Raw genomic sequence first — 27239 nt, forward strand, 5'->3', positions numbered from 1 at the left:
TTTGTGTGTGTGCCTTTATTGGGAGCGCTGTTCATGTTGTACCCGATTTGGCGGCTTAGGGGCAGTGTGGTTCCCCGCGGTCTGATACACTGTTAAGTTGTAGCCACATTAGAGAGTAGAAGGAAAAAGTCACTATCAAGTTATTCCAATAAAAGTTGTTTTTTTGCAGCGTGGAGCCGTTCTTTCGAGTGATAAAAGTGCCGCGAGTAGCGCACTAATTAGCATTAGCGAGTCAGACTGGAGTAGATTATTACGATTCCTTGAACATAAATTGAAGCAAAAATCATTGTCAATCAAATAATTTTGAATCAGAAATAGTTCTTGATCAAAAATCGATTCAGAATCGAATTGAACACTCAAAAAATGGAATCGAATCGTGAAACATTCATTTCCCACCGATAGTTTTCACCCATCCACTGGCCCAGAGGTGCCTCAAGTAGACTGTTAGCCCATGAGCTAGCTACAGGCGCTTTGAAATAAAATGTCAGAATTATTAATTTTTTTTTTAAGTCAGGTATCCAATTTTAATCACCCCTCCTTTTCTCATATAAAATAATGGTAACATGCTAGATGTTGTCAAGATGGGGAAATTCAACAAAATCGTAACCAACAGTTGCCAGCGTCCAATCACATTGAGTGAAAAAGTTTCTTATTTAGCAGGAGAATGTGACTCCGCCCCCATCCCTCGCTTTCAGAGTAAAAAGTCACAAAAGTTTGGAGGCGGGCGTCCACAGGGAGGTGACACTAATTAACCGTCCACGACTTCCTGTTCCGCCGAGAGAACGAGATTGCGGAGGTGAGTGCAGCGCTTGGCCCGGCAGCGTCTGATTGGTTGAGGGTTAATTGGGTGTGCTTTTAATTAAAGCCGAGCTCATGGGGAAGGCTACACCTCCACTAAATAATCATCATGCATCAGTAATGTTATTAACCTTTACAACTTTCAAACTATGTTAACTCCTCTTTTTTATTTTTTTACTTGGCCTATATGTTTATCAACACCAATCAAGCCATTAGTTTTTCACGGTTGCATGCTGTTTTTATCTTCATTTTCTTTATTATTATTTTTATTTATTATATATTTTGCTGTTTGGCACTATACTCGGACACCCAAATATATTGTTGATTAAGTCCTATACATTTAATGAGAAAGTTACATATTTGAATACTTCAATCAATCAATGCAAATGTTAGCACTTTAGCTTAAGAGTACAAGCTAGCTGGGTTTAGCTGCTATGCTAATTTGTCAAGAAAACAGTGATATATATATATATTTTAAACTACATTCATATCAATGTCTTGAACTAATGTATAACACAGTTGTGTTGATTTAATTGACACTGAAAAAATATGAATGAAGACATTTCTGCTGAGTCATGTAGCTCACTATTTTTGCTTTAGCAACTGCAAAGAACATGCATCAACAGAAGCATATAAAAAAAAGATGATTTTATTTATGTATTTTGGTCATAAAGAGGGAGTTAAAAGAAAAAAAGCAATTTTTGGGGGTGCTCAAGAGCTAGCTGGTATTTTAAATAATATTTAGGATCCCTTTTACTACAACTAGTTACGTATTGTACTGTAACAACAAGTGCATATTTCTTTATTGTGTTTATGTTAAATGTCATGGAATGAGCCGACTTGGGGGACTTATTATTACAACTAATCAATCACCTTTTGGGGGGACACAAGGTGAGGCCAAAAACTCAACAAGCAAGCTCATATATGCTAACATCAGTTTTTTTTTTTTTTTTTGTGGGAGATAAGCACAACAACTCAAAACACACCCACTAGTGACCCCTGGGAATTTAGAAAATAGCTAACAGTAGCAATTCCAAAAGGGGCCTCCAAAAATGGCGACTGTTTCAGTTGATTATAAACAGAATGATGATGTCACTGGGATGGCAAGGGGAGGATTGCCGCGGCGATCCCAACGTCTGGCAGGCAACAGAGGAAGCCTGCGTCTAAAGTTTAAAAAATTCACGAGTTTTCTCTTGCAGCGCCTGGCTAAATATAGAGAGAGTGTGTGTGCGTGTGCGCGCGTGCGTGCGTGTACGCGTGTGTGTGTGCGCGCGTGTGTCCAGTGTGTGAACAGGAAACTGTTATTAGGAGAGGGCACTCACATTTCCACAGTGACAGTGAACACATCAGGGCCGGTTTCATCTTCTTCTAAAAACACACTTTGGCATTGAACAGGAAAGAGGACACGAAGGCATCGCAACGTCGTCATCTTCATATACGCACACACGCGCGCGCGCACACACACACACACACACACACACACACACACACACACACACACACACACACACACACACACACACACACACACACACACACACACACTTACAGCCTGAGGAGTATTGATCGGACTGTAATGAGAGCCTTTACGTTTGTTTTTAGCCTGCGTGGGAGAGGGAGATGTGACACTGCGGCTACGCGTGTGTGTGTGTTTGTGTTTGTGCGCGTGTGTTGGCGGCTGTAATTGAAGAAGTGCTGGTGTGATCACATGACCGCGCCCACGCTACTTTCCTGTAGTGGAGATCGTTCCCGCCTCTCGCGGAAGGAGGTGCGCTCTGATTGGTGGTTGGTAGATGGAAGCACTACACTACCAATGACTCTTCTACATTCAAGTGAGCCTCTACACTAATTGGGACACTCCTGCTGTCTGGACTGATGCCAGTGAACCACTACACTATCAATGACTCAACCGCAGTCAAGTGAACTCTGTAATAGCATTAAATCACTTGCAGTCAAGTGAACCATTACACTGGCAAAACTGGACTGATGCAACTGAACCACTACACTAGCAGCATTGGACTCCATGAAAGTGAACCACTACACTATCAGTGACTTGATGGCAGTCATGTGAACCACTACACCAGCAGTGACGGCACCACAATCAAATGAATCACTACACTAACAGTACTGTCAGCATGCGAGTGAACTACTACAGTAGTAAAGACTGGACCACCATCAAGTGAACTATTGCACTAGTAGTCACTGTGTTGCAGTCAACCACTAGTGCTCTACAACAGTCAAGTGAACCACTTCACCAGTAGTACCGAACTGCATGCAAGTGGACCGCTAACTACACTATCAGTGACTTCAGCCGAACGTATTAAAACAGTCAGACAGACAGATGTAGAAGCGTCACCAATATTCACAGTGACGCAGGGCCGGCCCTAGGCGAAAGTGTAGATTTTAGCCCCCCACCCCCGGCAAAAAATAAATAAAAAAATCCATCCATCTATAACCGCTTATTCCTCACTAGGGTCGCGGGGGTGCTGGAGCCTATCCCAGCTGGCTTCAGGCAGTAGTACTAGTAGTAGCGGAGTACACCCTGAACTGGTTGCCAGACAATCGCAGGGCACACAGAGACGAACAACCATTCATACTCACGATCACACATAGGGACAACTTTGAGAGTTCAATTAACCTGACATGCATGTCTTTGGAATGTGGGAGGAAACCGGAGTACCCGGAGAAAACTCACGCATGTACGGGGAGAACATGCAAACTCCACCAAGGAAGGCCGAAGCCCGGACTCGATCTCACGTCCTCTGCACTGGGAGGCGGACGTGCTAACCAGTCAGCCAGTGTGCCGCCTAAATAAAATAATATATTATATTATTATTATTACGTATTATTAACAACTACAAAATGTTTGCAAACTATATACAATATATTTGTGTAAGATACGTATAAAAATATAATAAAAGGTGGGCATTCCTTTTGTTGACAATTGACAGGAAACCTTGAAAAATTGATGAACTTGACGGATGACAGAAGGGAGTTTTCATCCGTCAATGTAATCGTCAATCCGTCAATAAATTTGTCAATCCGTCAATGACGTTTTGGTGACGGATTGACGATGACGTAACATTGACGGACGCTCATTTTGCTGTGCAATCGACAAATGACGGATTGACGGTTCATCTTGAATATTGACGGATTGACGATGACGGAAGAGTGTCCTGACTGTTGACGATTGCCGAATGACGGATGCTCAAAATTGATTGTCGCGCCCATCTCTGTATAAATATACAAATTTAGGTAAAGTAAAAATTTGGTGGTAACAAGATGATTCACAGATAACACAAATAGTGTGCAAAAAAACTTCAGTATGCCTTTATAATGTAATTTTTTACATTAAACCAGCACACAATTCTTATCTTGTATAAATTAACGTGGTTATGTGAAACAATGATTTATGCAAATCTATTTGCAGGTATCTGGACTGGACTGACTGCTTTATTTTAAAGCCAGCAAGCTTTGCCCCGTTCTGATGCGCAGAGTAGCATGGATGTAAACAAGTTACAAGCAAGCTAAGAAGCTAACGCTATTTTCATGTTTATTTTCATAGACAATGATGATACATGCCTCTACCCTGGGCCTGTTTTCCCCTCCTCTTCCTTTCGCCGCTTTCTTAATGCAGCACTTGAGGGCTCGGACTTTTTCATTGTAAAAGTTTTTGATGTATAGACAACAACACAAGCGTGCCATCCATCCATCAATAGCGCTAACACTCTGAGATGATGCGCGACCCCTCCCCCTACCTTTCACTGTAAACAGCGGCAGCGGGTCAGGTTCAGGGTGCCAGGTCATGATCTCATAGTCATTTATTTGAACTAGAAGTTATGCTGTATGTGCTCATGTATGTACAACAATTAATTTTTGGAAATGTATCATATTGTGATTAGATTCATTGTATATGTAGGGCTTTATTTGATCTTTTACTTGTTTTAGTGTAAGGTTTATAACTTACACTAATATCTGTGCATTTAAGAAAAGTGCATGTTCTGTATATTTTTGAATATTATTATTTTTTTCTTCTTCATTTGCTTTCTTTTCTATTTTAATGATTTATTATTAAACATAATAACTTTGATATAAGTTAATGCGGGTAGGATTAGATAAGTTCTTGTACTTCTTCCTACTCCCCTTGAACATGTAAATTCTGACTTTTACTAATTATTCTTTTCCTTTTTAACTTTTATTTTCTTTCTTTCAATTTTATTTTGTATTGCATTTTATATATTCAGTAAACCACACCAAAACAAACCCCAAAACTAATGATTATATAAAATATATATGCTGTATAACATATTTTATTTTTGAAAACCTGAGGGGGAAAATCTTTTATTATCTTTTTTTTATTTGTTTGCCCTGCAATTTGGCGCCCCCTCCACTAGATGGCGCCTCAGGCGACCACCTAGTTCACCTACGCCCAGGGCCTGCAGTGACGCGATAAGCTGCAATAATGGTAATATATATTAGGCATAATAAAAAAATAAAAAAATAATAATAATAGTAAAAATAATCATTCTTATTAATTTTAACTATTAATTAAAATAATAAATTTTATTATTATTAATTAATTAATTATGCTGCGACTGCTACTACTACTAATAATAATGATGATGATGATGATGAAGATGAAGATGATGATGATGATGATAATAATAACAATAATAATAATAATAATAACAATAATAATAATACACACTTTTTTAAATTATTATTATTATTATTTTGATAATAATGATAATGATGATAATAATAATAATAACAATAATAATAATAATAATGATAAGTAGTATTACTTTAGTGCTTGTGGTTGACTTCCCCACGCGATTCTTTCAGGTCGCGCTGATGCATCATTTATGAGTCGGACTCGGCTGACGATCGATGCGACCTTCATGCGGATCACCCTCAGCTCAGTCACGACCAATCAAGACACTTGCTCAATTACTGCTGCTCTAATTGACTTTTATTATTATTTCTACTTATCTTGTTTATGTTCAGAGGGGACGGATCGATCAGCGTAGACAAAGACTTTTTAGAACATCATAGCCCAGATCGTCATAGGGTTAGGTAAGTGAACAAAGTACAAATACTTTGTTACTCAACGTAGGTATTTGGATTTTCCTTGAGTGTTTATTTCTCTGACATTGTTTTTACTTTTACACATATACCAAGATACCAAGACTGTAGTAGGTCTGGACTGTTATTATGTCTAGACTCTTGTGGACCTAGACTCTAGTCAGCCATAAATTTAGTCTCCACTTGGCCTCGACTTTGATAGGCCTACCCTGTAAAGTATCTTCATCATTATGGCGGCAGCGATGGTCTTCCTCTGCCTGCGGCTGTCTGTGCGTCCTCCAGAGGAAAGAAACTCATAAAAGTGGAGATGTCTGCCTTAATGTAAACATGGCCTTTTATTATTTTTATTCTTTTATTATTGACCTTTTCTCTGTTGCGTTTATTACAGTTGTTCTCTTCAGCACAGGCTAGCCTGGATCATCTTATCCTAGCTTTTCTCAAGTCGTCTTTTCTTATCTTTAGCAAACGAGTCAGTTTGAATCTATACAAATCGTGATCTCTGTAAGGCTCAGTTTGAGTGTATTCGAGTCCGTTTCAGTCTGACTCTTTATAATTCAATGTCCATATTTGTCGGTTTGAGTCTGTACAAGTCTGTCACAGTTCACGAGTCAGATTGAGTCTTGATGATTCAGTATGAGTAAATAGTCACAAGTCAGTGTGGGTCTTGATGAGTTGGTTAATACAAGCCAGTATCTTGAGTCTTAAAAAGTGAGTATGAATCGTTACATGTCAGTGACTATGAGTCTTTATTAGTTAGTTTGATCCTACACAAGTCAGTCTAAGTGTATTTGAGCCAATTTGAGTCTATACAAGTCAGTATGAGTCCGTTTGAGTCGTCAAGAATCTGTTCAGTCTATACAAGTGAGTCTGAGTCTCTTTGAATCTTTAAAAGTCCGTCTATGTGAGTCTGTGGTTTCAGTCTATACAAGTCAGATTGAATCTTGATGAGTCAGTCTTTGAGTGTGTCTTTACAAGTCAGTGAATGTCAGTCTGTATTAGTCAGTTTGAGTTCATATGAGTCAATATGAGTCTTTCAGAGTCTGTTTCAAGCTTTACAAGTCAATGCAAGTCAAAACAAGTCAGTTTGAGTCTTGACTCAGTGCGAGTCTGAAGTTCACCATGATTGAGGTACGATTCTGGATAATTGAGTGTCTTGAAGAGTTAATTTAGGTCATCAAGGGGTGAATGGGACCATGTGGCCCCCTGGCACACTGCCCCCTAGAGGACGTGTGGCAAAGTGCTGATGCGGTAACTTTCAGGCATGAAACTTTGATGATGCGAGTTTGACGTCGGCAAAACAACAGCTGACCAGCACGCCCTGGCATTCATTATTGAGTGTGCGTGTGCAGGTTTGATTCCGCGTAACTGTCTTACTATCTTAGTATGCAAACCATTGCCCCATTAACATAATGATGACACCACGATGAGGAGGAGGAGGATAATAAAGTAGATGTCAACATGGTAGCTACAAGTGATCCTAAGTGATGACGTAAATGTGTATGCATCTTGTGCGCGTGTTTGTGTGTGTTTGTTTGTGTGAGTGTGCATGTGCATGTATGTTGAGGAAAAGAGGAAGTGAGAAATTACAACAAATAGAAAGAGAGGGAGAGAAGCAGGATGGTTGAGCGAGACCGTGGAGGTGGAGCTTTATTGTGTGTGTGACTGTGTGTGTGTGTTTGTGTGTACGTGTGTGTGTGGAAGAGAGAGAGAACGAGAGAGAGAGGATGACAGCAGATGTGCTTGTTGCCGCGGCGGCAGAGCACGACAGCCCGAGAACGTAAAAGAAGACTCGTCCATTTTCATCTTTTCTTCATAACTCACCCTCATCTTTTCATCCGGAAACTTCTTCTTCTTCTTCTTCCTCATCATCTTCATCCTCCTCCTCCTCCTCCTCTTCCTGGTGTGGCAGGGCGTCAGAAGCAGCAGAGGTAAGTAGGATGAGATGTGCTCCACATTCACTGGTGCCCAGAATAGAATGGGATGGGATAGAATAGAATAGAAGTTGAGCAGAAGCTGCAGGAGCAGGATGAAAACAACAACAACATAGAAGGGAAGTGAATAGACCACAACACATGCGTGTGACATTATGCCAGTTCTACATATAAATTAGTGATGAACTTTGGTGTGTCTGCATTTATGATTGTTAGTGTGCATATGTGCTCACCCCCCCCCCCCCCACACACACACACACTTGTTAATAATGTGAATATTGCATGAACACTTGGGTCTGTAGTTCCCACAAGGCTGAAAATGACTTTCTCTGAAGCTCGAAAAGTTCATTCCGTCATAATATTCTGCTGTCGAGTCAATACCTCCGAGTCAAGTCCTGTGTTCTTCTGACTCCTTTTGCTCAGTCCAGGAACAACACATTTCCTCAGTGTTAACCTTTTTGAGTCTAGGAATCCGAGTCTATCCGACTCAGTGAGCGTGAGTCTGCACGAGTAAGTGCAAAACACTCACACAAACAAAAGTTCAAAATTGTCCATTGCAATAGGCCTGAGTCGATGCGAGTCTGTGAGCAGGCGTGTATAGTCGGTGTGAGGTTAAAGGAGTCGTCTGTACATTGACGAGTCAATGTGTTGTCTTTCCTTCGAGTTGTTAGCATACATGTGAATGTGCGGCAATTAAGCGAGTCTGTTTGAGTCAGAGTGAGTTTTTAATCAGTCTGTAAAGAAATCTGTGATAGTGAGTATAAGAGTTATTCCATTTTAGTTTGTCTGAGTCAATACAAGTCAATGTGAGTCTATACAGGCCAGTTTTGATGAGTCATGAGAGGATTCGAGAGTCTCTTTCAGGCTGTATGAGTCGTCTGTACCAATTAGTTTGAGACCTGACTAGTTAACGTGACTCAATACGAGTCAGTTTGAGTCATGACGAGTCTGTTTGAGTTAATACGAGTCCGTTTGTGTTCATGCAAGTCAGTACGAGTCCGTTTGATGCGTTAGTGTGAGATTTAAGGCTCTTCGGTTCGTCGAGTGTGAGACTGTCAGTCAGCGAGTGCGAGTCTATACAGGTCAGTGTCTGTCTTGATCAATTCTTTATCGATATGGATCTATGTGAGTCAGTGTGTATAAGTCAAGGTGAGTCTTTTTGACTATAAGTCAATTCTGTATGTGTTTGTCTTCTCCGCGTTAGTCTTAAATACTTCTGTCTTAATGCTTCAGTCTTTGACATTCATATGGGCTATAAATATATATACTGTATATATGCTTGTGTCGTCATGCTTTTGTTTTATGCATGCTTGTGTCTGTGTAATCCTGTGCGGAGGTTTCAGTCGACATGCTTCGGTCCACATGTTTCATTTTTCTATGTGTACTGTATGTCTTCATTATCTTCTACATGCTTGTCAACATTCGTCTGCCTTCGACATGCCTCTATCTTCTATCCTCCTCTATAGTTTCAGTTCAATCTTCCACACGTTTCTGTCCTCATGCTTCAGTCTTTGTAGCATTGCTGGGCTAAGGTTAGAGTTTCAAGTCTCTCCCCCTAAACACACACACACACACACACACACACACACACACACACACACACACACACACACACACACACACACACACACACACACACACACACACACACACACACACACACACACACACACACACACACACACACACACGCGCAAACACACACCCACACACACAGCACAAGTCAAAAGTGTGTTCATGAATTATGAATCAAACTTTCAGCCTGACTGGACTCTAGCTGCTCTCACGTGCGTGTGCGCACACAGACACACACAGAGCCAGTAATCAGATTACTGTAGATTTTTTGAGAGCCTTCCTCCTGGGGCCTCCATCCTTTTCCTTCCATGTCTCTGCTTCTTTTCACTTTGTCCCTCTTTTTTTTTTTTCCACCATCTGACAGAACAACCAAACATGGACGCCGAGCCGCCGCTGTTCAGCCAATGAGAGCGGGGAGCGGCAACAGGAAGTTAGGACAGGCGAGGAAGAGGGCGGTGGCGACGTGGAGCTGCAGATGAAGCCGAGAAACACTTAGAGGAGGAGGAGGAGATTGTGTTGAGCTTGCAACTTCACCAGCATCATCACAATTTAATAAGACTGCGGCGTGGCAACGCACACACACACACACACACATTCATTTGAATTTGAACAGCAACTAAGTTGTTGTCCTTCTTCACCCCAAGTGTCATCTACACTTCCTGCAATTTTTTTTCATGACGTGACGCCCAGCAGTGATTGGTCCCCCCTCCCTCCCTTTGGCCCACCCCCTCATCAACATGTCAAGCCGCCGCCTCACCAGGAAGTCAGGGCAGGGTCAGTGACGTACCGCCACCCCCACCCCCACCCCACCCCTTGGGTTTGATGCAAGATGGCGGCCGGCGTGGCAACATGGCTGCCGTTCGCGCGGGCGGCGGCCGTGGGCTGGCTGCCGCTGGCCAAGAAGACCATGCCCAAACCTCCTGTGGACAACTCGTCCAGATCAGACGAAATACTTTATGTCAATGTCAGCGGGGTCCGCTTTCAGGTAAAGAGTTCGAGATGGTTCTAACCCGAAAACTATCTATCTATCTATCTATCTATCTATCTATCTATCTATCTATCTATCTATCTATCTATCTATCTATCTATCTATCTATCTATCTATCTATCTATCTATCTATCTATCTATCTATCTATCTATCTATCTATCTATCTATCTATCTATCTATCTATCTATCTATCTATCTATCTATCTATCTATCTATCTATCTATCTATCTTTCTTTCTATCTATTATTCGTACCTAGCTATGTAGCTAACCTCCAGCCCTACCCCTCAACCACCACCACAACCCAAACTGAAACTTACTCCAAACCATACAACCCTAACCACATCCTCACAAGCCACCACACATGAAGTAAACCTAACCAGTTGTTTGTTTGCTTAGACATGGAAGAATACGCTGGACCGCTATCCCGACACGCTGCTTGGCTCCTCGGAAAAGGAGTTCTTCTACAACGACGATACTCAGGAGTACTTCTTCGACAGGGACCCCGAAATGTTCCGCCACATCCTCAATTTCTACCGCACCGGGAAGCTGCATTACCCGCGAAACGAGTGCATCCAGGCCTTCGACGAGGAGTTGGCCTTCTACGGAATCGTGCCGGAAATCATTGGCGACTGCTGCATGGAGGTAAACAAAACCCTGTGGATTTCTTCCTTGTGTGTTAAAGTTCATCTTGTGGCATCTTAATACCAATGTTGAGTTGAGGCACTTTATTTTAATAAAAAGTGTTCTATGCCATCTCGTGGCATTTTAGTGTCGAGGAACTGTGTTAATGTGAGTTGAGGAGCTTCATTTAAACAAAAAAATTGTACTTCTGGCATCTTGGTGACAAAGAACTATATTGAAGTGAGCTTAATTTATCCAAAAGTAGTGCTTTGATGTGATCTTGTGGTATCTCAGTGCCAAGAAAGTGTGTTGATGAGTTTCATTTAGATATAAGTAGCGATTTGCCACCAATTTGTGGCATCTCAGTTTTAAGGAAGTATGTTGAGCTTTATTTAGACAAAAGTAGCGCTTTGCTGCCATCATCTTGGCGCCAAGCAACTATGTTGAAGTGAGGAACTTCATTTACGTAAAAGTAGTCTTTTGCCATCAATTTTTGGAATCTTGGTGCTAAAGAACTACAGTGAAGTTAGTTGGAGAGCTTTGACAACATCCTCTGGCATCTCATCTCAGTGCCATGGAACTATGTTGGAGTAAGTTGAGGAGCTTCATTTAGACATAGTGGTTTGCTGCCATTTTGTGGCATCTTGGTGCCAAGGAACTTTGTTGAAGCAAATTGAAGGTCTTCACACATAAAAGTAATGCTTTGCCTCTGTTCTACACCTTTGCGTCAGTTGCTATTTTTGTCTGCCTCCGTCTCTGTCCTCACTGTAGAAGTCGATAATTTTCCCTCCTCTGCCCCTCAGGAATACCGAGACCGGAAAAAGGAGAACCAGGAGCGTCTGGCCGAGGACACGGAAGCTAACGAAGCGATGGACGCGCCCCTGCCCCCGCACAGCACCCCCAGAGAACGTCTGTGGCGGGCCTTCGAGAACCCGCACACCTCCACCATGGCGCTGGTCTTCTACTACGTGACGGGCTTCTTCATCGCCGTGTCGGTCATCGCCAACGTGGTGGAGACGGTCCCCTGCCGGCCCCCCAAGGGGAGCGTTAGGGACCTCCCATGCGGCGAGAAGTACCAGCTGGCCTTCTTCTGCATGGACACGGCGTGCGTGCTCATCTTCACCTTCGAGTACCTGATGCGTCTGTTTGCCGCGCCCAGTCGCTGCAAGTTCATGCGCTCGGTCATGTCGGTCATCGACGTGGTGGCCATCATGCCCTACTACATCGGCCTGGTCATGCCCGAGAACGAGGACGTGAGCGGCGCCTTCGTCACGCTGAGGGTCTTCCGCGTCTTCCGGATCTTCAAGTTCTCGCGTCACTCGCAGGGTCTGAGGATTCTGGGCTACACGCTCAAGAGCTGCGCCTCGGAGCTGGGCTTCCTGCTCTTCTCGCTCACCATGGCCATCATCATCTTTGCCACCGTCATGTTCTATGCTGAGAAGGGGACCACGGGCTCCACCTTCACCTCCATCCCGGCCTCCTTCTGGTACACCATCGTCACCATGACGACGCTGGGGTGAGTCGCCCCTCCCGGCCTCCCTTGTCGCCATGGCGACACGCAAGCCTCGTGTTTGCGCGTCCTGCTGAGTGCGCCTCCCACGCCGCGCTGCTCGAGCGTGGCGACCAATCCTCATCCTGCCGCCGCCCACACGTATACAGTATGCGTGTGTAACAATGGTCATGGCGTCTTAACCGATGTGTTGTCACGGATGGGCAAGCACACATTTTCACGCTTGCGGTAGTAGTGAGTCACAGCAAGTAGCCGTGAACTGTAGTGAGTCACAGTGTGTCGTCCTTCGTTGTAGTGTGTCGGAACATGTCGTTGATTGTTGTAGAAAGTCGCAGCATGCAGGCATCTCAAATAGGATGTAAGAGTGTTAAATCCTTTGCATTTTCTCGATCCATGCTGAAATGAATTAAGGAACATCGTGTTTGACAAATAGTAGTGTTTTGCCGCCATCGTGTGGCATCTCAGGTCCAAGGAACTATGTTGAAATGAATTGTTGAGTTTTCAATTTAGACAAACGTAGTGCTTTGCTGCCATCTTGTGTCATTTCCGTGCAGAGAAACTGATGAAGTAAGTTGAGGAGCTTTATTTTGGACAAAATTAGTGCTTTGCCACCTACTTGGTGCTAAGGAACTTTGTTGAATTGAGTTAGGGACCTTCATTTATATATAAGTAGTGCTTTGATGCCATTTGGTGGTATCGCAATGCTGGAGAAATATGTGGTGAAGGGAATTGAGGAGCTTCATTTTAGACAAAAGTAGTGCTTTGCCACCCTCTTTGTGTAAAGGAACTATGTTGAAGCAAGCTTGGGGCCTTAATTTAAACCAAAGTAGTTCTTTGCCTCCCTCTTGATGCCAAGGAACTCTGTTGAATTGAGTTAGGGACCTTTATTTAGACAAAAGTAGCGCATTGCCACAAGCTTGTGGCATCGCAATGCTGAGGAAATATGTGGTGAGTGAATAGAAGAGCTTCATTTGGACAAAATCAATGCTTTGCTGTCATCTTGTTGCATTTCTGTGCCAAGGAACTGTTTTGAAGTGAATTGAGGAGCTTCATTTTAGACAAAAGTAGTGCTTTGCCACCCTCTTTGTGTAAAGGAACTATGTTGAAGCAAGCTTGGGGCCTTAATTTAAACCAAAGTAGTTCTTTGCCTCCCTCTTGATGCCAAGGAACTCTGTTGAATTGAGTTAGGGACCTTTATTTAGACAAAAGTAGCGCATTGCCACAAGCTTGTGGCATCGCAATGCTGAGGAAATATGTGGTGAGTGAATAGAAGAGCTTCATTTGGACAAAATCAATGCTTTGCTGTCATCTTGTTGCATTTCTGTGCCAAGGAACTGTTTTGAAGTGAATTGAGGAGCTTCATTTTAGACAAAAGTAGTGCTTTGCCACCCTCTTGGTGTTAAGGAACTATGTTGAAGCAAGCTCGGGGCCTTCATTTAGACCAAAGTAGTTCTTTGCCACTCTCTTGATGCTAAGGAACTCTGTTGAATTGAGTTAGGGACCTTTATTTAGACAAAAGTAGCGCTTTGCCATCATTTTGTGGTATCGCAATGCTGAGGAAATATGTGGTGAAGTGAATTGAAGAGCTTCCTTTTAGACAAAAGTAGTGCTTTGCCACCCTCTTCGTGTAAAGGAACTATGTTGAAGTGAGCCAGGGACCTTTGTTTGCAAAAGTAGTCAAGTAGTTAATGTTTGGTGTAGAGTTGTAGTGTGTCAAAGTGAGCCGGAGGCCGGATATTGTGTTTGTCAGGTCATTATAAAAAAAAAAAAAAGAATGTTAAAGGTCACAGCATACATGTGGTCATCTGGAATAGTGTGTCAAAGAGAGTCACAACAGGTTGTGGTTTGATGTCGTGAGTCACAGTGTGTGGATTTCAATTGAACTCGTGTGAAAAATGCACTTTAAATGAATGTCACAGACAGCTTTTATCAATGTAGCTGTTTAGGGACGGAAGGAAAATCTGCTCTAGCTGTTTACTGTGTACTGTAGTTGTGTGTCAAAGTGGGTGTCTCGCAGTGAAAAGATCACAAGTTCGACTCCCAGATCCAGCTCAGAGCAGCTGTTGTACTTTAACAGACAAAATCACAGAATATTCTTCTTTTCCAAGCCTTGATTTTTTTTCCTGCTGCTCTTTGTTTGCCGGCTTTGTTGTCACAGGCGCTTGGTATCAGCTCGCCTTTTTCTTATCATCATCTCGTTTCTTTATTGCTCTGCTCCGCTGGACGCCACCGTGATGACGACTACCACAATGAAGAACTTACAGTTCGCATCTTCAGCGGCAACAAGAAAACTTTTCAATTTTCTTACCGTTTGGGCAGTTCATCCACACGGCGGCGGCGCCGTTTTGGAGCTTGAAACCGATCACTTTTGTGACCGAGTTCCAGAGCGGAAAGATTTCAAAACGCGCCCTGTACCTTCCAATGTGGACACCATATGCGGGATACTCCTCCAGTGACGATAAAGTGGTCGCAGTTCGATGACGACGCATTGTCGTAGTTTGATGACGCATGCTCCAATTCTAGCGTGACTGCGTGCGAACCGGCAGTCTGTCAACAATGGCGGATAGCCGTGTCGTTGTCGTTTTAAGAAAACCTCCTTAGCTTTTACAGCAAAATATTTTGCGTGATGTTGTTGTACTTAAATCACCCGACATTGTCACTTCTCCTGTGTTTGTCTCACTGATCTGTATATATTACTGAATAGCCGTTAGCCCATACGCGCCCATGCAAGTCGTTGACGCGACAGGGCGGCCATCTTACGCCTCCCATTTCGCGAGCAGACTATTGTATAAACTATACGTATACTTACAGATTAGACTTATACAGCTCGTAGGCTGTTAGTATAGGGCTGGGGGTGGTCACTATTTTTTAACAAGTAAAGAAAAAAAATGAAAGAAAGAAAATTAACAAGTGGACGGTATGTGCTGCTTTGAAGACACTCTTTTTTTTATTTTATCGCTCAGTTCTTTAGACCCCAATATTAGTTAATATTTGTTGAATTACAGATATAATTCTTTAATGAAAAAAATATATATACAGGTTTCCTCCTGTCATTAAGCAGATAATGTATGCGTGTATTTAAGACAAGTTGTAAAATGTCTGAAGTCCTCTTGTTTATGTTTAACAAATACCAATAAGTACTGTCTCAAATGTTCTCCAATTTCAATACTGTAAATGTATAGGATCGTTTCTTGGGAGTAGCAATATGGCGGCCTCGCGCCTTCAAAAGTGTTTGTCTATCAGCTATCCAGTCATATATTCAGATCAGTGGTTTGGCTTGTGCGTTGATTCTTCTTCTACGCTTTCCGTTAACTCCCTGTGGCTGCGCTACAGCGCCACTCCAGACTTGGCATATACATTACAGTCGTTAAACGTTCTCAGCGTCTTCTTTTGGACACCCGTGTGCCTTGAAACGTTTCTCTGTGTACGAGATTTTTTTTGAGGAACAAAGCCGGCTTTGCTTTCGTGCGCACAGGGCCTAAATACACACACACTAACAAACACAGGTCGCCTTGATTCTTGACGAGATTAAAGGACACACAAGGAAAACCAACCAAAAACAAAACACATCATGATAGATAGATAGATAGATAGATAGATAGATAGATAGATAGATAGATAGATAGATAGATAGATAGATAGATAGATAGATAGATAGATAGATAGATAGATAGATAGATAGATAGATAGATAGATAGATAGATAGATAGATAGATAGATAGATAGATAGATAGATAGATAGATAGATAGATAGATAGATAGATAGATAGATAGATAGATAGATAGATAGATAGATAGATAGATAGATAGATAGATAGATAGATAGATAGATAGATAGATAGATAGATAGATAGATAGATAGATAGATAGATAGATAGATAGATAGATAGATAGATAGATAGATAGATAGATAGATAGATAGATAGATAGATAGATAGATAGATAGATAGATAGATAGATAGATAGATAGATAGATAGATAGATAGATAGATAGATAGATAGACGTGTCATTTTATTTGAAGCGAGCGCTATAAATAACCAGAAGAGCAGAATAGTTTCTTCCAATAGTTCATATTCACTTTCACTTTTTATTTATCTTTTTTCTTTCTTTCTTCTTCGTCTTTTTTATTTATTTATTTATTTATTTATATTTTACTGGTACTAGAGTGTTCAGTAGCTAGCTAGTGAGTGCTACTGTGCACATATATATTTCATAGTGAATGTGATTGTTATTAATGAGTTTGTGTAATTTTAGTAGTTGGTGTGAAGTGTTATTGTGTACATATGTAGTAGTGAATATTACTGTGACTAATCTTATTGTGTAAGTGTGTGTAGCAGTGAGTCCTAGTGTGTACTAGTAGGTAGTACTGTAAACCAGTGTGTGTTACTCTGTATTCAAGTTTAGTAGTTACTAGTTGGTGTTACTATGTACTAGTGTGTTAGTGTGTCCTTGTGAAGCAGTGAATGTTAACGTGTAGCAGTATGCTAAGTATACTGGAAGTATATGCACTTATAAGAGTTAAATGTACATTATAGAGTATATACTTTATCTGACCAGTATAGTGAAAATGAAACATACTGTGTATTTTTGATATATTAATGGTACAGTAATTTGATTTTATATACTGTAGTAAGTCATTCTGTAAGGACTTTTGACCAAAATATGTCAATAGAGACGGCGTACGTAGTACAATAGAATACTGCTAAAATGAAGTACATTCAAATGCTAATGGCTAGAGAGAGAGTCACATCCTTCAGCAGGCGGGGAGAAAACATGGAACCAGCATCCTTCCTCCTGCAACTTTCATTATCACATTATCAATTAAACATGGCTGGCAAAGAGGAGAGAGAAGATCTCACAGAGGGCGAAAGACGAGCAGGACAAGCAGGACGAGCAGGACAAGCAGGACGAGGAAGACGAGGAAGACGAGGAAGACGAAGACTCCGGCGGCCTTTAAGATGCACTGGAAATGATCAACAAACTCGATACTGACGTCCTTGTGACCCGCCACTGGGACTTTGACTATATTGCACAAGACAGAAACGAGAGACAATCAACTACAGTATGATAAGAGAGTCAACTAAAAGGCCTTTTCATGCTGCACTTAGCAGCGCGCCATCGACGAATCCATTCATTGTGTATGTGCTGAGGGGGCGGGAACCGCGGATGCGGTGAGGCTTGGGCCAACTCTCTGCAGGAGGCTTTCACACTGCTCCTTACTCAGCCTGAAATATACCACAAAGTGTTCTTGGTGCCATTGTAGCTCACAAAAGAGATTTAACTCGAGTTCTCACTCATCCCTTAGCATGGGATGCGGCCATAACTTGTTTTTTCTGCTACTCATCTCATCCTCCTCCTCTAAAAAACATACACTTGTATATCAGCTATTGTTTGTTTAATGTTGTTTGGGTGAAGAATGCCTTTGAGAGAGAACCCGGAGTTAATTACGACGTGAAAGCTGAGAGTCAAATATAGTCAACAACAACACGAGAGCCTCAAGACTCAACTACGAAATGACAGTCAAGATAGTCAACTAGAATGTCAAAGCCTGAAGAGTTATCTACGAAATGAGCCTGTGGTCAAACACGAAACGAGTGCTGAGCAGAGAGAGAGAGAGAGAGAGAGAGAGAGAGAGAGAGAGAGAGAGAGTATGAAATGAGTGTGAGGTAACTGCATCCAACATGAAAAAGCTTGAAAGTGGAGTCGGTGACCGCGCAGGAGGACTTTTTGTCTCCTCTGAGTGAAGTGAACCATAAATCAATTAGCATTGGCTCTCTGTGCTGAATCACGATTGGCTGATAAGCATCAAGCCGAGAGTCTGATTGGTCAACTCACCACTAATGGAGTTTTCCTTGTATTTCTTTTATCGGGGCCTGATCTGGAATCAGCATGTTTACTTTCAGGCCCATTAGCAGACTTTTCATCATTCCTTTCTTTTCTCTTCTGTCCTTATTTCCTCGTCTCTTCTTGTGTCCTTGCGGTAATCCTTATCTACTAGAAGCTTGTCTGTCAGGTTCATGTGTCGGTTTGTCTGACGGTTGTCATGGTGACCATTCAACTCTCCAACATCTTTTTTTTTTTTTGAGTTGTTGCCGCTCTTCTCGAACATTCCCTCCTCAGAGTTTCCCTCCGTGTTGAGTGCAGGATGATATAATCCCGTCATGAAATATTTAAACAGTAGAACCGGGATGACCCGGCCCTTTTGGGACCGCCCACTCTTGTAAAACCTTTATTTGTCCTGACGTCTGACCAACCGGAACCCTCTCCTGTCCTTTGTGTATATGTGTGCGTCACATGAGAATAACATCATGTGACATGATTTTGACAAAATTTTGATGACATGAGAATGACATCGGGTGACATCGTGTCACGTGACATTCCCCCAGTTTGAAGCCACGGTTCCTCACGTCACCATTGCGGTCCGCAGGTACGGCGACATGGTTCCCAACACCATCGCCGGGAAGATTTTCGGCTCCATCTGCTCGCTGAGCGGCGTGCTGGTCATCGCCCTCCCCGTGCCCGTCATCGTGTCCAACTTCAGTCGGATCTACCACCAGAACCAGCGAGCAGACAAGATGCGAGCGCAGCAGGTCAGGGCGCCAGACAACCATGACACCATCAACAGAAAAGTCATTATATTTCCTGTCAAAAGAGCCATTTTAAGGCAAATAAATAATCCAAAAGCGGCAAGATTTTGGAACATTGTGATGAAGCAAACTGTGTGTTCGAGTTAGTCTAATGTACTGAGGGCGTAAGAGTTAGAGCTGCACTATAACACAAAAATATGCAGCATCCAATAAAGATGAGTTTTCTTCTATTTTTGGATATATTTTTTGTTGGCAATTTTTCAGAATTTATTTTTCCATACATTTTTAGACTTTTCTGCCATTCTGTCATTTTTAAAAATATTTTGGGAAATTTTATGGACATGTTTTCTGCATCTCTTCTTCAATTTTTTAGACATTTTATGGCTACTTTTTGACATTTTATTCTGCCTTTTTGGGGTTTTCTGACATTTTGGTCATTTTTGGGACTTCTTTTGTTTTTGGACATTTTATAGCTACTTTTTAAAGTTTTCTTTTCTGGCTTTTTTATTTAATTCTCTGACATTTTTGCCAATTTCACGGACATTTTATGGTAATTTTCTGCTTTTCCTCTTCCTTTTTTGACATTTTATGGTCACTTTTTGGACATTTTTAGGTCGAATTTTTCATCTAAATTTCATCTCTTTCTGACAACTTAAAAATTTGGACTCTGACATTTTTTTTGAATATTTAATTATTAATTTTTAAATCTAAATCATTAATTCATTTAAAGAATACAGTATTTAATGTGAAAAAAATCATATGTAATGTTTTTTTTTTTTTTTGTAATTTTTACCAAAAAAAAGAAAAGAAAGAGGGAGCCACAGGAGAGGGACTAAAGAGTCACATGTGGCTCCAGAGCCAGAGGCAGACCCCTGGTCAATACAATCACGTCATCGTGTTTAGTGCATTCAAGAAAAGTTCAAACTTGACCCACTTTTACCTTCACCACTGATACTGATACTATTGTATCTATGGGCTCCGATTTACTTTAGACTATCCAAACTACACTACATTATTTACACTGCACGAACCACATTCCTTTCACCACACAACTCCAACTACACCGTTTTAACTACACTACTTTCGCTACAATACTCCATACTACTAACGCTAGTTTTATGGTAATTACATACTCTAACTACATTATTCTAATGACTGTAATCTCACTACACTCCTGTATTTACAAAACTCTAACTGCTCTACTCTCATTACACGACTCCAAGTGCACTAATCTCATTACGTTCCTCTAAATAAGTGGTGTCCAAACTATGGCCCAGGGACCATTTGAGGCCTGCAATCCATTTTTAAGCAGCCCGCAGCATACACTAAAACTGACATCTGCTACTAATAAATGTGAGTTATATACTGAAGAGCTTTTCTTAACATGCAAAGATGCAAATTAACTATTTACAATTAGACAAATAACAACATCTCTCTGGGGTGGGATTTGGCTGCTGTTCGGGGCAGGGTTGATATTTTCTGGTGAGTTAAAGGTCTCGGCCACCCCCAAATCTCATAAAATCCTAAAGTATTTGCCTTATAGAAAACTGTTAAGGTAACAGTTAAAAAAAAACACTAATAAATATATATACAATATGCAATTGCTTGATTGATTTGAATGATTTTTGGTGTGCTTGATAAATTTAAGTAAAATATACTCAAAGCGACCCTGGATATCTTGCGATTTTTCTATATGTGGCCCTTGTAGGAAGTTTGGATTCCCCTGCTCTAAATAAAGTACTTTAACTACAATACACTGCACTAATTACATTGCTACACTAATCAAACTACATTTGACTGACAACACTACTCACTCAAATAATTCTCTTACCACAGTACTCTCACTACCCTACACTAACTACAATACTTTACTACGCTTTCCCTACACTGCACGAACTATACTACTGTAACTCTTTCACTGTAACTATGCTACTCTAACTGACTCTGACACTACTTTAACTACACGACCCTCACATGACTAACTTCACTATTCTAACTACACTACACTCAGTACGCTAATTTCACTACCCTACTTTAACTAGTACCATACTACACTAACTACATTTCCGTCATGACATGACTAACTAGTATCTACACCACACTAACCAGACTACCCCAACTGTACTGCTTTCTCAAACTACAGTAAATTACTGTACTACTTTAATTGCACTACTTTTAACAATACAACTCACTACTCTAACAACTCTAACCACACTGCAATAACTTCACTACTTTAACTACACACCTTTAACAATACAACTCACTGTAAAAACAGTTAGGTCAAAAATGGACTGATCTTCTACTTGGGTCTGTTTGACCCAACTTTAAGTAAAAAAAATTGGGTCTTTTAGTGTCAAACAACTCATAAATATAGGCCAGATCTTCTACTTGGTTTATTTGACCCAATGTTGGGTAAAAAATTGGGTAATTTTTTATAAAACAACCCAAAAAGTTGGGTCAGATCGTCTACTTTGGGTCAATTTGAACCAACTTTGAGTCCAAAATTTTGTAATTTTGTATAAAACAACCCACAAAATTGGGTCAGATTCTCTACTTGGGTTAATTTGATCCAAGTTTGTGTAAAAAATTTGGCCTTTGTTTTTTTTAACAACCCAGAAAATTGGGTCAAATTGACCCATAAAGTGCATCGGTCCATTTTTAATCCATAATTGGGTTACTTTTGACCCAACTGTTTTTAGAGTGCTCCTCTAACGAAACCACATATCACGCTACACAAACAACTCTCAGTACACTGCTCTAACTACACTTGAACTATCTGCACTACACTTTTACCACACTACTGTCTTACTCTCAACAACTACACAACTTTTATGAGACACCCCCGACCGACTCCGGGTGTTTGCACATCTTTTACAGCACAACGTTAATAATGAATCTGCGTTACAGAAAGTGCGTTTGGCTCGAATCCGCATGGCGAAGAAAGGAACTACTAACGCCTTCCTGCAGTACAAAGAACACCGAGCCCTTGGGGTGAGACATAATACAGTACTTTTACAACAGCACAATGCAGCTCGTCACACTGCGCACTTTCTGATGATGTGCATGCGCTTATGCAGGACCGGGACAGTGACAGCAGTGCTCTGTGCGTAAGGAACAAGTCGGCATTCGAACATCAACATCATCACCTTCTTCACTGTTTGGAGAAGACCACGGTCAGTAGAATATGCATTGTCATTAAATGCCCTAAGATGCCACAAGATGTCGCCAAAGCTCCGGCTGAAAGGAACGTAGCACAGTGGAGCTTTGGTTTTGGTGTTTCATTTGTTTGAAAATTTCTGATGAAAATTGAAGTAATATTTCTGATATGAAATTATGCATCACACTTTGCTATGAGTTCTTTCTTGAATTTTGTCGTGTTTCTCCCACTTTCTGAACTTTCTTTGGCCCCATGATGGTTTATTTAGCAGTCAAGCTCAATAAACCAGCACAAAAAAATGGATTATTAAGAAATGCTTTGGATGAACGCGCAGGGTGATGTTCACTCAAGGAGAAACAAAGACAGACTGAGTCACGAACGCATGGGATGCTTTATGTGTGTGTTTGATTCAGGAAAATAAGCTGCAGAGTCAGGCAGTTTTGGTAGGAAATGCGAGCGGGTGCATAAAAGCTGGGACAACATTTTGACGTAAAAAGTTGTTGAAAACCAAATCGTACGAAAATTAGGGCATATGAAAACTGAGGTTCCATTGCAATTGATGTAAAAGAAGTAAATGCTACATCTAAGATATCATACTAACGTGAAGTCTTAATCACCTAAGCTATGAGGTTAGCTCCTGTTTGCAGCAAAAACAAAGACAACAGCGTTAGACAACAACAATAACATCATTTTGGAGTTTAATGATATCAATATGTGGACTGGGAAGACAGTGGTGCACCTCATGCGGGAGGGGTGTGTAGAGTGGCAAAAACAACTGAATGGAACAGGACAGGACAGGACAGGAGTGGTAAGCCAGATAATGCTACAACCTGAAAGGAAGTGATGTGACAAGTAGCAAATAGGACAGAGCAGGGCAGGATCAGCAAGCAACACAATGCTCCACCCTGTTGAGAAAGGGATGTGACGCGGAGCTAATACGACAGGACAGGACAGGACAGTAGGAGTTGTTAGCAAGATAATTCTACACCATGAAAGGAAGTGACATGACAAGTTGCAAATAGGAAAAGATAGGGCAGGATCACTCAGCAAGACTGTATTCCACTGTTTGAGGAAGGGATGTGACGAGTAGCAAATACAACAGGACAGGACAGAAGTCGTAAGCAAGACAATGTAAGGAAGGGATGTAACGAGTAGCAAATACTATATGACAGGACAGGGCAGGAGCAGTAAGTCAGGCAGTACTATACCCTCTTAGGAAGAGCTGTGACAAGTCACAAATACAACAGAATAATATAGGACAAGAGTGGTTAAGTTGGACACTACTACACCCTGTAAAGAAAGGATAAGATGACCAAATACAGCAGGACTGGACAGGACAGGGGCAGTAAACCAGTTAGTGCCACACTATGATAAAGGTACTGTATGTGACATGTAGCAAATACAACATGGTGGTATAGGACAGTAGTGGTAAGTCAGGCAATGTTGCACACTATGAGGAAGGGATCGGACAAGTACTAAAATAGGACAGGACAGAAGCAAGGAGGCAGGCAGTGCTACACCATGTGAGGGATGGATGTAACAAGTACCCAGTAGAACAGGACAAGACCGATGTGGTAAGACAGACAATGCTACACACTGTGAAGAAGATATCTGACTAATAGCAAATAGGACAGGACAGAGCAGGATCAGTAAGCAAGGCAATGCTACACCCTCTGAGAAAGGGATGTTAGTTACGGCATGGGACAGGATGGGAATCGTAAGATGAGCAATGCTGCATCCTGTGAGGAATGGATCAGTTGAGTAGCAAACAGGACAGGAGCAGTGAGGCAATAGAAAACAGGACAGGATGGGCTAGGACAGAACAAGAGTAGAAGAAGGAACTATCCTGTGCCAATCACCACACAATTGCTCCCCCCACAGAACCACGAGTTCACGGACGAGTTTAACTACAGCGAGCTGTGCATCACCGAGTCGCTGGGCTTCCGGACCAGCCGTAGCACCTCCTTGTCCAGCCAGCAGGGGGCGCCGAACCACTCAACGGGTTGCTGCCCCCGCCGCGTCCGAAGGCGAGCGGCCATGCGGCTGGCCAACTCCACCGTGTCCGTGAGCCGCGGCAGCGTGCAGGAGCTGGACACGCTGCACGGAAAGGGCACGCCTGGACCACCACAGACGTAAACCAAAACATCAACAAATAACATTGCTGTTGTTGTGGGAATACTGAAGCGCGTTCACACTCGAAAAATTCATTTCAACAATTCATTGATCTCTTCATCAGTTCAGTATCAGCTCTTCAGCGTTCACACGCAATTTCTACACAAATTCTCAAGTTGTTGTTCCTGACACGGTTGTTTGTGTTTTAGTCGTTCCAGCCTCAACGCTCAGATCAACCTCAAGCTGAACTGTGGCGAGCAAGACTTCAGCGCCGCCATCATTAGCATCCCCACGCCGCCCGCCAACTCGCCCGACGAGAGCCTGCCACCCTCACCCGCCGCCATCCCGGGCGGCATCCTGCGCAACACGCGCGCCACAGCCTACACCCCTGGCGCCGTCAAGATCTCATCCTTGTAACCTCTGCCAGGGCCTGACCCATGCGCCTCGCACCCTCTTGCCTGCCTGATGCCCGTCGCTGCTGATGGTCTGCAGCTGGCCGAGGATTGCGGGTAGAAGACATCAAAACACGTACTCTGTTCTTCCCGGCTTTGTCCTCAGCTGATGATGAAAGTGGACATCCAAATATGCAAAGTGGGAAGCAATCGCAAAGTTGGAAGTAATCATCAATAATCAACAATAGGATGACATGTTCGTGTGTTGTGTGTTTGACATAAACAAAACTAGTGGGCAAATGAAGCAAAAACTCCGAGGTCAGCTTTCTTCCATCGTACAATGAGGGTCTTATTATGCTAATGTGATTACACTTAACACAAGAAAAGAAACAAATGCACTAAAACTAAATAAAAATGTCATGTGTAGCAATTTCTTTAAATTGTTTATTTATTAGCAGCATGGTTGGCTACTAGCTAGTAAATCTGCCTCATAGTTTTTGGGTTTGAATCTTGGCTCCAGCCTTCCTGTGTAGTTTTCACATTGTTGCTGTGCTTGCATACATTTTTTTTCCTGCCACATTCCGGAGAAAAAAAAATATGTTAGCTTAATTGACGATGAAGAAATTGTCCATAGGTGTGAATGTGTGTGCCTGTTTGGCAATGTGGACATACAGTAAGACTGGGGACCAGCCCAATTTTTTTCTATGAAATATATGTCCTGATATTGGCTTGTGATCAGTCCATTGTTTGTCTATGTGCCCTGACATCAACGGTCAAGGAACATTTAGACAAACAATGGACTGTTGCCATCTTAATCATGGATATTTTTCCAATTCATTCACACTTTTCAGAATGTTAATTAATGATATAAATGTTAAATCGCATTTGTTGTTGCGATGGAAGAAAACGGATGCTAACTTGACCACCTGCTAGCTTAAACATTAGTGCTGCTTGTGCACGTGACCTCTTTGACATTCCTCAGTTTCCTTCTCGGCCACACTCGGAAGCGAGTGTGCGAGCGCGTGACCAAGCACAAATTGTAACATATTTTGTATCATAAACGTTTACCTGCACCTGTCAATCAATCAACCCCCCCCCCCCCCCCCCAAATGTAAGAAAAAAAATGTCTGGACATCGCCACCTGGTCCGTGCATGAGCCTCTTAAGACTTCGAATTTAGCCAGCGTATTCCAAAACATAAAAATACAATGAGGGGGAAATTATTATTATTTTGCATGATGACTTTCTTATGGTTTTTGTTTTGATTCAACCACCGAGACGTGGCATCATTCAGGAATGTTCCTGAGCTGGAATGCTGAGAGACGTCACTACTATGCATGGATACCGTTGTAGGTATTTGATCTCAACACACTCGTTGTTCACTGGACTTCTACTGACAGGCACACCAATAAAAGGTGAACCATGCTAATGTTGGCACCATAGATGCTAATTTGAGATAACTTTACCATTAACATGATGATACAAGCAACTTTCTGACTGTCATCTCACTACTTCCTGTGTGATTACACCTAACATAAGTAGCAGGACCATCGAAGATGGCTACGCCAACAACAGCTAACGTTAGCCGCGACTGGTGCTCTTTTGCACCCCAGATTCTAAGGTGGTCATGCCAACAATAGGCTAACATTACTGCAAATTTGCATCACTTTTCACTAATGCTAATTACAATTAACAAGTACAGTACACATCATTTAGCAAGTATCTGGAGCATCCAAGATGTCTGCACCAATAACGGCTAACATTAATGCAAATTTGCACCTCACACAGAAAGTAATCGAAGCACCCAAGGTAACCATGACATGGCTAATGTTCGCGCAAATTTGCATCCGTTTTTGCTAATGTGTGTGCCTCACACAGGAAGTAGCTAGAGGATCCAAGATGGTCAAGATATCAATGGCTAACTTTAGCGCAAATTCGCTGTGTTTACTCATGCTAATTTGTGCTAACATTTACACCTCACACAGAAAGTAACTGAAGGGTCTAAGATGGCTGTGTCCACCAGAGCTACCATTAGTGATGACAAATGCTAATTTATGCTAGCATTTGTGCCTAACACGGGAAGTAGTTGAAGCGTCCAAGGTGATCACAAGAACAATGACTAACAGATGCTAATTTGCACTCCACATAGGAAGAACTTGGGGCATTCGGGAAATCCTCACAAACAACAGCTAACGTTAGCAACAACAAATGCTAATTTACGCTAACATTAGCATGAACATTTTGACAAAAGTGGGGGTTGGGGGTTCAGTGAACAATTAATAATGAAAAAATGATAAAAACATGATTAAAGCACAGACATGTATATTCATGACACCAATAAATGACATGATATTAAAAAAATCTGTGCCTCTTTATTATTATTTATTCATTTGTTGTTGCTGGATTTATTTACGTGTTAGCATGATCTTTAACAGGTGTTTGTTTGCATCTTTCTTAGAATTGAGTTGTTGTTGTTTTTTT

The 27239-nt window shown here is 41.8% G+C and overlaps 1 protein-coding gene across 4 annotated transcripts; it reads left to right on the forward strand.

Moving 5' to 3' along the window:
- Positions 1 to 5725: 5725 nt before the first annotated feature.
- Positions 5726 to 27101, forward strand: kcnd1 (potassium voltage-gated channel, Shal-related subfamily, member 1). Of its 4 annotated transcripts, XM_086069635.1 has the most exons (10): positions 5943 to 6204; positions 7585 to 7811; positions 9754 to 10374; positions 10776 to 11021; positions 11804 to 12516; positions 18939 to 19101; positions 22006 to 22089; positions 22176 to 22271; positions 24137 to 24387; positions 24577 to 27101. In XM_086069635.1, the coding sequence occupies exons 3-10, from the start codon at positions 10219 to 10221 to the stop codon at positions 24782 to 24784; spliced, it is 1917 nt and encodes a 638-aa protein (XP_085925761.1). In that variant the 5' UTR covers positions 5943 to 6204; positions 7585 to 7811; positions 9754 to 10218; the 3' UTR covers positions 24785 to 27101. The 4 variants fall into 4 exon arrangements, with proteins under 4 accessions (XP_085925763.1, XP_085925761.1, XP_085925762.1 ...); XM_086069637.1 differs by lacking the exons at positions 5943 to 6204; positions 7585 to 7811 and adding an exon at positions 5726 to 5874; XM_086069636.1 differs by lacking the exon at positions 7585 to 7811.
- Positions 27102 to 27239: the final 138 nt, after the last annotated feature.

The sequence above is a fragment of the Leptonotus elevatus genome, chromosome 2 (assembly GCF_054856555.1).
Source record: "Leptonotus elevatus isolate MCC_2025b chromosome 2, RoL_Lele_1.0, whole genome shotgun sequence".
NCBI classification, from domain to species: Eukaryota; Metazoa; Chordata; class Actinopteri; order Syngnathiformes; family Syngnathidae; genus Leptonotus; species Leptonotus elevatus.